Here is an 11,088-nt window from a genome sequence, read left to right as displayed (position 1 = left end):
ACAGAAAGAGTTAAAAGTATGTTTTTATGTGGCCACACCCTAAAAAATAAAGACATTTGGTTCATTCGGTATGGGCTGTTCGGTTCGGTACAGGCCATTCGGTTCAGTATTGTGGCACCCCTAATTTTATGTGAATGTACATTTTGTCATTCAGACCAGTGTAAAACTATCCATCAGTAGTTTCATTTCAATCACTACAATCACAGGTGACAACCAAACTGATTCTTTTGTCAAAATTTGACTTATTCATTTGAAGTACTGATAGATACCTTTTATGATGCATGGCAAGTGGCAGGATTCATAATCGATATTTGTGGGGTTGAGATTGAGAATACATTAGATTAGAAATGTATAGCCCAGATTTAACCATTAACCCATTGAAACCGGGAAAGCATGTGTCACTTGAGATTTTAACCACTTTATTTTAAACTTTGGCTATTCGAAAACAGCAGATATACATTTAATAATGTGTCACTTTGTGCAGCGCTATGAGCTTGTAGAATGTGTCATATGGTCCATGGGTTAAACAAGCTCCATATGATGCAATGCAAAAAAAGTTCCTATTGTCAGTAGTACACTGATGAATGTGTTTTTTGTTTTAGCATACATTACCCAAACCGTGAGGTCACATTTGAAAACGTTTTGAATTTTCATGAAACCTGCTATGCTGGGACTGGGAGCGATCAAATATTACATTCGTTTTCATATTGAAAGCTTACTGAAATTTTACAGACCTTATTACATACAATATACATCATGATCAAAGAATGCATGCTTTCTGTTTAAATAAGCCTTCATACTGCCTTATATCAAGTCTTAAGTTATAATGCATTATGGATGTTATATTAAGATGTGCATATCTAATACATTATACATATGGGTTTCATAAGTACCAAATATGCCCCCTGAAAAAAGGTAAATTCTAAAGGTCTATTAGTGTACATGTTTCAAGTACATTTATTAAACAAAACAAATCTCAACACACTTATTCAAACTTTGGGTTGTAGATATTGACACCAAATTTAGAAGTGTCCTCCAACCATTTCAGTCCCAAAGGCTTTTGATATTCAAATGTATTTTAAAAAAAGATTTATGCACAATGTATAATATCTTAATCTAGAAAACGAGTTAAACATTGCAATAATCAAGTATCCTGAAATGACTATTTCACCAAAACAAATATTAATTTAAATTCAGTGCATGTTTATATTCTCACATTTCAGTTCATTGCAAATACAAGTATGTCAAATGGAATAGTTTAACAAGCTGTGGTAATTGCCAGACAGAATCACATTGAGGTGAAAGAGCAACACAGAGACCTCAATGAAAGGAGACACTCTTAATCACCATGGTGGATAAGAAGAAGCATAAGAAGTTATTCCTTTTCTAGAAACCTAGAGGTCATCCTAGCTTAGTCCAAATTTGCTTGTCATTTGTGTGCTGTTGCAGATAGATGCCGGTGTCTTCTGTTTTCTGGACAAAACCAATACGTTCCTGTAAAAGTAAACAGAATTAATTATGGCAAATGATATTGAAACAATATTCTGTGCCAAGCGTACTGTACTGCACACAATAATGTTATGTTCTACTATTCGTTTCCAAGCAAAATATTGTTTACCTTTAGTGACTACAAATAACACTATCATTATGAACTTTGAATGTGTGGAGAGATTGGAGTCAGGGGACCAAATTCATGAGTAACAAGATGAAAGGAAGGAATTGAGGAATGTTCCTGGTTCCTGCTGGCGCCTGGTACCAATAATATGTTTTTCTTTTGATCCGTTTCACTTTAAAAAAGGAGTAATTCTTTTTTTTAAAAAGGACATCCGAGTAATTCACACTCACCGACAACTAAAAGGAGAAACTAGATGCCGTGTGTTGAAACAAAACGTAATTTTTTTAAACATCACTTCTCTATTAACATCACTTCTCCTTCTCTTCCTGACCAAGACCATAAGTATCAATGTTAATGATGACAATGCCACCCGACATGAATAAAATAAGGAATTTTCATGTTCTAACACAAGGTTTATTGTGCAAGTCTGACCTGACTTGCACTCCTTGTACCCAATCTACCCATCCCTAATGTGTATGCGGGCATTACCTCTAACTGCGGTGCATCGTACGGGACAGTAGATGGCCCCCTCTGATTGTCCTCTGAACCTCTCCTACAAATCCAGCACAGGATACTCCTGAACGTCCTCCGCATCTCATCGTCCCGTAAGGAATAGATGATAGGGTTGACCAAAGAGTTGCATTCCGCTATCACCAAACAGTACTTCTCATATTTGACGGCGTTACCGTCTTTACCCAACACACCGTCCAGTAAGAGAACAATAAGGCCGGGAGTCCAGCAGATGATGAAGGCTCCTATACAGATGGGAACAGTAAGATGTGAGTTATTGTTGAGGTTAGGGCTGTCACGATATGACATTTTACATGACGATTAATTGTCACTCAAATAATTGGCGATTAACGATTTAATTGTGTATTTGTCGTTGATAATTACATTTCTGTTTGGCTTTTAGGCTTTGAAGTTGCATATGGTAGATATGACACACAACCTAAATATACAAATACATTACTGACATATTTGACAACTTACTGCTTAAAAAATAACATTGATAGTGTTATAATAGATCTGCTATTTCCACTATTTTTGACATGGAAACGATTATGACGATTATGAAAAATAATCACGATTATGTCAAATAATCACGATTAGACGATTATGTAATAATTGTGACAGCCCTAGTTGAGGTTTGCCATCAGTTAGTGAATCACTGACTTGAAATGAAGGACAATTCCAGCAAATTCTATGTTGATTTCAATGATTAGGCAATTACAGTTCAAATGCTGATGTTATTTGTCATCTGTTTGTTCCACTGATAATCAGCCTTCGGCTATATGAGTAAACAACCTTGGACAGGGATCATCATTTATGACGGGAATTATGTTGTAAATATGGGTGTAACACAGAAGCATCATAGACTTCATGGCATTTCTTAAGCTTCTTTCGTGGAGACATTTTATGACAGATAATGAACCAGACAAGGCAGAACAAACCCAATAGTGCAGTTGTAGGTTGAAAAACCTGTTCAAAGTAAGGAAGTGGGACACAAGCAGCTACCAGTCTGTTGAGTTTTGAATAATGCTGTGTGCTGCTTGCTCAACATTACCTGATGTCACAAGCAGAGAGGAAAGCAAGCGTGCCATCGTTGGTATGTGGCAACCAGCAAAACTCTGTGATACGTTAGGAACAACATACACTGGAACTGTTGTTGATGCTGAGCATCTGCACTGATGTCATTATACAAAAATGTGCTGTGCTCCTTACCCAGAACCATAGAGATGGTTTTCATCAGATTGACAACCGCCTGGCCACGCCAAATCTCTGTAGTGTGCCGAGAGCTTCGCTGGGCCTTGCGTCTCACGTAGATAAAGATGCGCGTGTACATGGCCACCATGACAAAGAAGGTGAGCAGGTTGAGAATTGCCCAGAAGATGAGGAATTTCCTACTGTAGAGAGGCGCAATGGTGGAGCAGTCCGTGTGATCACACTCACAGTTCCAGAAGATGGAGGGCACCAGTCCCATGGCGATGCCAGTGACCCAGATACAAATGATGAGAACCAGCACACGCCGCTTGGTCATTCGGCTGTGAAGCTGCATGGTGATGATCGTCTGGTGGCGCTCCACCGCCACAGCCAGCAGGTTGGCCACCGAGGACGTCAGGCTGATGTCAATCAGGGCCCCGCGCACAAACCACTGCTGCTTGGTGAGGTTTCTGGTCCAGGGGCCCGTGTTCAGGATCAGATTGGTGTAGGCTATGCCTGCAAACAGGTCAACTACAGCCATGTTGCCCAGTAGATAGTAGATGGGGTAGTGGAAGCGACGGTTTTTAAAGATGGCCAACATCACCATCAGATTTGCCAGGACCACTATGAGGCAAAGTGTCAGACCCACTACAAGCACCGCAAACTCCCGGGTTGTCCATCCGTCAGGGATTTTCTTATCCACCAGTTCGTAGAAGAAAGTAACATTGTGGCTGTAGTCACACACGTTCTTCCCACTACTTTCCATAGCCATGACTAGGAACAGAGAAACAGAAAAATAGTCAAACTGTAAATATTGTACACATCACATATTGTCATCAACATCGTTACTGATATTATATGAACTCATCTATTAGTAGCCATGGATATAACTCTACATTGCTTGTTTCATGATACCCTTGACTGTGTGCAATCTCTGTATACCAATTTAAATCATTTTTAGTACAATAAGCATACATTCAGAATTGAAATCAGATTTACTGTCCCATCACAGGTTTAATTAAGTAATTACCCATGGTGCAAATGGGGTACATAAAAAAGGTGTGCAATGAACTAACTCCATACAGTTTTAGTGATCAAATCTATTGCAGTCTAAGTCTAAGTATACTGTGTTAGTGCACATACTAATCTCTTTCCATCATCTACAGTTGACTAGATAAATCCCTCATTCCTAACAAGATGAAGAGATATCATAGTCCCTTGAGATTGTAATCCAAATTCTTGTTACAACATGTTTCAGAACTCATTGTTTCAGAACTCAGTGAATTTGTGTGGTCTGCCTCAACTGTGTTGCAATACTATTATTTCTGTCCAGTGCCCAGTCTGCTCTGCCCACTATTCTGGCCATGAACTTGTCAGCCACCTGCTGCGGTTCCACGGTAACGGATGTCCTTCATCATCAACGGATGTTATGTTATTATTCATGTAATGTGAAAGTTGTTTATTAAAACTTAACTTACCTCGAATTTAAGAGTCGTCTCCATCCAAAGCGACTCCTTGAAGAACTCGAAGTTTTACCAGACGATAAAATTCATTGTCCAGTTGCGGTATCATATTTTGAAGCGGTGTGTATGCGGCTCGAAAATAATCGTCTTCACTCAACTCAGCTGGTCTTCATTTGGAACCAAAGTCCGTCTGATGGGCGGAGTTGTAACTTTAGGCACTCTCTGTTATATTCTATTTGTAAAATCCATAACTCCAAAATCAAACGCGTTGATTACGATAAGGTCTGGGTCTGCACACAAGAGTATTATGAGCCTGTATTAAAGTAGAAGTATGTAAAGTAGCCAAATGGGAAAACTGTATACTACCTAAAGAAGACAAGTCAACTATGGTGTAATCACAGCCAGCACAAGGGTTTTGGTGGCCCTAAAAAAGGTGTGGCCTTGCATACGCACGCACGCACAGTCACACCGACACGCTAACAAAAGCTGGAAGGTGATAACAGAACAGGATTTAGGGGTAGCTGGCTGCCTGAGGGGAGTGCTTCAGGCTTGTAGAGGCTTTGCAAAGTTTGCATGCTGAAACACAGATATAGTAGACCAACTATGTTTGTGCTCATAAAACATAACGCCTCGGCTGCATTTCTAGGAAGCTAATGTCCCTCCATTGATCACAATATGATCTATTGTTAGGTAAAATCTTCAAAGCCTTAACTGTTTTATTACAGAAGTAACAGAACAAAATGAAAGCTCCACCGTTTCTGTTGAGGTAAGGCACCGTTTATTTATAAAGCACCTTTCTAAAACAATGATAGTCATACAGTGCAACAAAGAATACAAACTTTGTTATAGTTATTTAAAGAATTAAAGTAGGCCTAACACAAGGAACCTAGTTTTGGGGACTTGAGGGCCTTGGTCAGAAGACCTGAGCAGCAATAGTTCTGCTAGGCTAAGTAGCCTAATTTGGGGCCAGTGAAATAGTTACCCTCGAGATGTTATAGTAAACTGACAGGATTATACTATGGCCTATGGAAAACCAACAGTGACGCACCTAGTTCCTTAAACATTTGCACTAATTTCAATTAAAAATAAATCGCCTACATTTATACCTGTTTTTTACAATCAGTTTTAGTGTTATTGAACAACTTTAACAGGTTTATTTGTGTAAGGTTTTGCAGTCCTCCAGGGGGCGCGACAAACCATTTATTTCTCAGTTGTAACTTTCCTCATGTATTTTGCGAACAATATTGTGCATTTTTACTACATTCATTTGTTGTTCTCTGAACCCAACTTTCAGAACTCTAGTGACTTTTAGACATGTTTTACTTAGATTACAAAAAAATATATTTGAATGTAAAGTAATCATAGATATTAGGCTACATCACCCTGTGTCACCGCCAGGCTTGCTGCGGTACCTGAGGAAAGCCTTGGTTTCGGTTCCAAAGTCACCAGCATGCTCCGGTCTGGAGCCAGAATACTGTATCCGGTCAATTTGCACTCAATTCAGTGGTATGAGAAAACATACGTTTACATTGCCAAGCCACACACACACACACACACACACACACACACACACACACACACACACACACACACACACACGGGGTATAAAGCTTTTTGGAACAATTAGCAGTATTTCTTTTTTTTTCTCAATACTTTTTAAATATTATATTACTATTTTTTTAATGCATTTGCAGCTCTGTTTATGTGCAGTAGGTCCAGTAGTTCACACATGTTTTCAAACTCACTTTGGGTGTGTGTAATCTGTGTGGGAAGTATCAAGTAGGCCTATGTGTCTCTGATGACTTGGGCACTGCTGGGCAGGTGGTTAGAAAGTGTAGATCTGTTTATTATAACTCTATGGTTTTTGGTTTCCATCACATTTTGTGTGCCGTACACACACGCGCCGTTTCCGTATCCGCTCTCTAGACGCGGACCGGAACATCGACCAGGGAAGCTAATCGCTCCCAGTCCAGTCGACGGCTCTCTTTACGTGCCCTACGCTACTTCTGCGCGTGACGTAATCGGCAACGAGAGGTGTTCAGGATCCTTGGAAAGAAAAAGATCCCGCGCGCCCCTGACAACATATTAAACCAAGGTAAACGTTGTCGTTTCGAAAACTAATTTTTGCTAGTCATGTTGTCCGAGCGAACCGTGCGACCGGGCGGCGGTAATCCACGCTCGCGCCGGTCTAAACGGAGTGCGCCACCAAACCGAGACTCCTCATTATGATGAACGACGGCGGCCTGCTCTTTGCTAGCTAAACGAGCTAGCTTAAAAGCTACTTGGCTGTTCTCTCTTACCAAAGAGGAGACAATGATAAACAACAGTACATTGCATGTGCATATAAACACCCATTCTCTGTGTCATCAAATAGCAGGCCTGTGTACACAAGTACAACTTGTCCGACGTTACGGGACACAAAGAGGGGGTCTTAAATGCTGCTGCCTGCTAGCCTCCGTCTCGTCGACTGGCTTGTGTGTTGTGTTGTGGAGGACGGTGATGATGAAGGTTCGTTAATTTAGACATTCTTCGCTCGTCTTTTCCCAGTACTACATTAAAAAAAAAGCCGTAACGTTATTTTCCCCAACCCTGAAACAAGTGTCCATGCGACTGGTGTTGTCGACACGACGGTGTCGGGCGTGATAGTGAAGAGAGTTAGCGACGAACTCACTTCACAATGTTACGCCCGACACACCGTCACAGTGATGATGGCGCACACTCGGGATGGGACTATTTACTGAGGAGTGGAATCACTCTGAAACTGAAACCAGACAGACCAACAGCTTGGCGTTCATCTGTCGAAATGGTTGTCCAACTAACTACCCTGAGTTACCCACAACACTAAATTGAGCTTGTTGGTGCGCTTATTACACGTTACTTATAACGGGGGGTTTCAGTCCTTTTCATATCAAGGTTCATTTCATATTTATTCTGCATTTGAGCCGCGGGCCACCATTTGATCTCAGACCGCAAACTTTAGTTTGAATGTTATTTTTTGGATGAGATTTTGTCCACAATTCGTATTGTGGAATTCTTGTAAATTAAGTAATGCAGATGTTTTATAAAAATGTAACTCTTGAGAGTTTAAAATGAAATCAAATGAACCCGTAAGGGTCATTTGACTCTCAAGAGTTAAAGATCTAATAAGGGTCCATTTAGCTGGGGACCACTGGTTGAAAACCACCGTTATAACACGATTGCTCTGCCTCTGAAGTTCACTAGACAACCTTTCCCCGACCCTCTAGCATCCATTCCAGGCAATAACCCGAGCCCCAGTGGGCAGAAGTACTCGCATATTTTCCGTTTTTGGTCGATGCCTCCTTGATACAAAGTGACAATTTTGCCTACTGGTAGTTTCACACAGAGTTAAATGTTACAGTTTGTCGTAAAGGCGTACGTGACTTTGTTGTTGTGTGGCGATGGCGATATGTGTGCGACCGAACGATACTGCTGCTTGTAGACACAAAGCGATAGAGTTGAGCTCTGACTGGTATTCTCAAACAGATTACGCATAATGTTAGTCTATGTGAGCCCGCTATCTAACGTTACCTCACTTGCCCTGTTGTTGCGTCTCTCTCACTACTCGTGTTTATTCTGTGTGGCTTATTGTTTTGAAGTGGAACCATGTTATTGCTTTCGTGTTGTTAGCATTAGCCACGGTAGTACAAGTAAGATAAATGGTTCAAACATGATTTCAACATGGGTCTCACGCTCTATGTTAGCCCTGAATGCTCTATGTATATATATTTTTACATTTATTATCTTTGCTCTAGGAAAGAATTCAGGTTACTTATGGCTAAATACAAATAAAATTATCGTCTTGGACATTTTTTTCTATGTATGACAATAACAAACGTTATTAAAATAATAACTCCTTAAAAGGCTAAACACTATGCAAAGAAAACATTGCAATTAGTTTACTTTCATGCCTAAAGTGGATTGGCCAGCTAGCTTGATTTCTTACCTTTAACATTAGCCCTTATTATTTTCATAATATTGAACACAAACTGCAGAAGTTGACACAGGGTTCCCACAGTCATGAAATTCCTGGAAATATTTTTTCTCAGTACTGGAAAGTTTTGTAATTGACCAAGGGTCCTGGAAGGTCCTGGAAAAATAGCCATGCATTGTTTTTGGTTATTGATTTTGTTGACTCGCTTACTGCCACCATAAATCGACTTTGAGGGTTCCCTGCCACGATTCTCTTACCTTTTTGACGTGGGCATGTCACACGTGCGTGTCCGTGTCCGTGCGTGCAGTGCAAATTAGGTCTATTTCACTATGCAGTGCATATAGAGGTTCTAACTCTAAGCTATGTGGTTAAACTGAAGTGATATAATAATAATAATAATACATCTAACTTATATAGCGCTTTTCAAGATACTCAAAGTCGCTTTACAAATAAAATAAAATAAAACAACTTTATTAGGACAAAGATTAAAAGGATAAAATCTAAGTACGTTAGCAGGCACACAGGGAAGAAAATAAAAACTGAAAGGCGGGTGGAGAAAAGTTACACTCTAAAAACTGCTGGGTCAAAAACAACTCAACTTGGGTCATTTTTGATCCAACTCACGGGTCAAATAGGGACCGATGCCCAGTTTGGTTATTTTAACGCAAGAAATTTGGTTATGAATGTTGACCCATAATTTGGGTCAAATAAATAACCAAATTATTTGTTTAAAATGACCCAAGATTGTAGTCAATATAACCCAAGTCTTGGGTTGAGTGGGCTAAATGAATACAACCTACATATGCATGGTCTGGAGAATGTCAATGCCAATATTATCTGACATTAACATAATATCAGAAATGTTTCAGGGTTTCTTCTCAGATGATTTGTTCAAAGTTTAGTAATGTCATCATAAAAGTGCATAATTAAATATATATTCAACAATGTTGATAATACTATAATCCGAATAGTTTAGAGAAGATAAACAAAATAATCTCAAGATTACCATGAGTTCTTCTCTTTCAAACTAGCTGGGTGAGGGAGCTCAACCCTAAGCTAGCAGCCAAGCACTTACGGTTAGGATTTAGGCTGAAATACTGACAAATCAAATTCAGACATATGACTGTCAGCTTGCAGAGACAGACACATAGATATGACATATTTAGCATTTTTAGCTCCCAACAGCTTAGAAAATGTCTCTGGAAACCTAGACAAATGCTTTTCCCAGCATGCTTTGCAAACAGGTTTATGGTGCCTGTCCCCTGATTGGCCCAAAGCTAGACCACTGACCCAAGTATATGGGTTACCACTAACCCCAAAAGATATTGATGCATTCCAAGTATATGGGTTACCACTAACCCCAAAAGATATTGATGCATTCTAAATATTATCAAGGTATCCAGGCACCCCTGGGCCCTGGACTGGCATCACTGTGCAGTGTGCACCCTAGGGTGGCAAGGCACCCACTTTGCAAAATACCTGCACTAGGACAAGGACACTATGACCTCATCAGTTTTCAGGGATGACCATTGTTTGCATTTCAGACATGTTTCAGAGCTTTTTACTATGGTTAACCTAGGACTGGTGGTGTGTAGTCTAGTGTGTGGGTAATAGGCTGCCACAAATTGCCCAAAAGAAACTAAAATCGGATGCTTGTTATAAGTATGTTACATTAATTTATTTGTTCTCTCTCTCGGCCCGTCTGTCCTTTGTTGTAAATACTCATCCTGTGCTAGAGCATATTTTCCTTGTCCTTGAACATCTTTGATTGTTCTCTCTGGTTTGGTTGCCATGGTAACTACAGCCTTGGCCTAGTTGTGAATGACCTCTGAAAGATGACTTACAGTAAGTCACTTACTAGATTGAACAAAGTCTATTTTAGTATAGTGATGGGCAATATATCTTATAATGATGTGAGACTAGATATCTTCTGGGATTTGGGTTATTGTAATATTGTGATACAGGCTAGCTTGGTCTTAAAGATTGCGTTATAGAAACTAGCCCTTACCCGTTCAAAGATATGAGCTCCAAAATGATGTGCAGTGTGTGGGTTATGGGATGTGCACTGTGCATACAGTATATGAGGGATGGAAAGTAACTTTAACTGGTGCTTGCATGATAATATGTAGGAGCAGCAATGTAAGAAATACCCGTTTCGTTTAATGGCTACCCCCCCCCCCCCCATCCCCCCCCCCCCCCCCCCCCCACCCACCCGCCTGCCTGCGCACACACACACACACACACACACACACACACACACACACACACACACACAGAGAGAGCTGGTTAAACATGTTGCCTCATGCTAGATGCAGAATAGATGTGCCTCATGCTAGATGCAGAATAGATAGTAGATA

General features: G+C 40.2%; 2 protein-coding genes across 4 annotated transcripts in view; one reads left to right on the top strand and one right to left on the bottom strand.

The window, feature by feature from the left end:
- Positions 1 to 476: 476 nt before the first annotated feature.
- On the bottom strand, positions 477 to 5,129 carry lpar2a (lysophosphatidic acid receptor 2a). Its single transcript, XM_080724393.1, has 4 exons — positions 4,795 to 5,129; positions 3,338 to 4,090; positions 2,105 to 2,370; positions 477 to 1,494 (listed from the first exon to the last, which is right to left on the bottom strand). The coding sequence occupies exons 2-4, from the start codon at positions 4,086 to 4,088 to the stop codon at positions 1,402 to 1,404; spliced, it is 1,110 nt and encodes a 369-aa protein (XP_080580519.1). The 5' UTR covers positions 4,089 to 4,090; positions 4,795 to 5,129; the 3' UTR covers positions 477 to 1,401.
- A 1,665-nt stretch (positions 5,130 to 6,794) lies between these two features.
- Positions 6,795 to 11,088, top strand: part of brd4 (bromodomain containing 4) — a 41,435-nt gene continuing 37,141 nt past the window's right edge. For all 3 annotated transcript variants that reach the window (XM_080724507.1, XM_080724508.1, XM_080724506.1), the window contains exon 1: positions 6,795 to 6,874. The gene's annotated coding sequence lies outside the window, so the exon portion shown is untranslated. The remainder of the gene's footprint in view (positions 6,875 to 11,088) is intronic.

The sequence above is a fragment of the Nannobrachium achirus genome (genome assembly GCF_963921795.1).
Source record: "Nannobrachium achirus genome assembly, chromosome: 4".
Taxonomy (NCBI): Eukaryota; Metazoa; Chordata; class Actinopteri; order Myctophiformes; family Myctophidae; genus Nannobrachium; species Nannobrachium achirus.
This window is presented reverse-complemented; position numbering and strand designations above follow the sequence as displayed.

Coding starts and splice junctions, on each gene's coding strand:
- lpar2a (XM_080724393.1), bottom strand. CDS start 4,088: ATGGCTATGGAAAGTAGTGGGAAGAACGTGTGTGACTACAGCCACAAT. Junction 2,371..3,337: donor AACCATCTCTATGGTTCTGG/GTAAGGAGCACA, acceptor CCATCTGTATAG/GAGCCTTCATCATCTGCTGG. Junction 1,495..2,104: donor ACGATGCACCGCAGTTAGAG/GTAATGCCCGCA, acceptor TTACTTTTACAG/GAACGTATTGGTTTTGTCCA.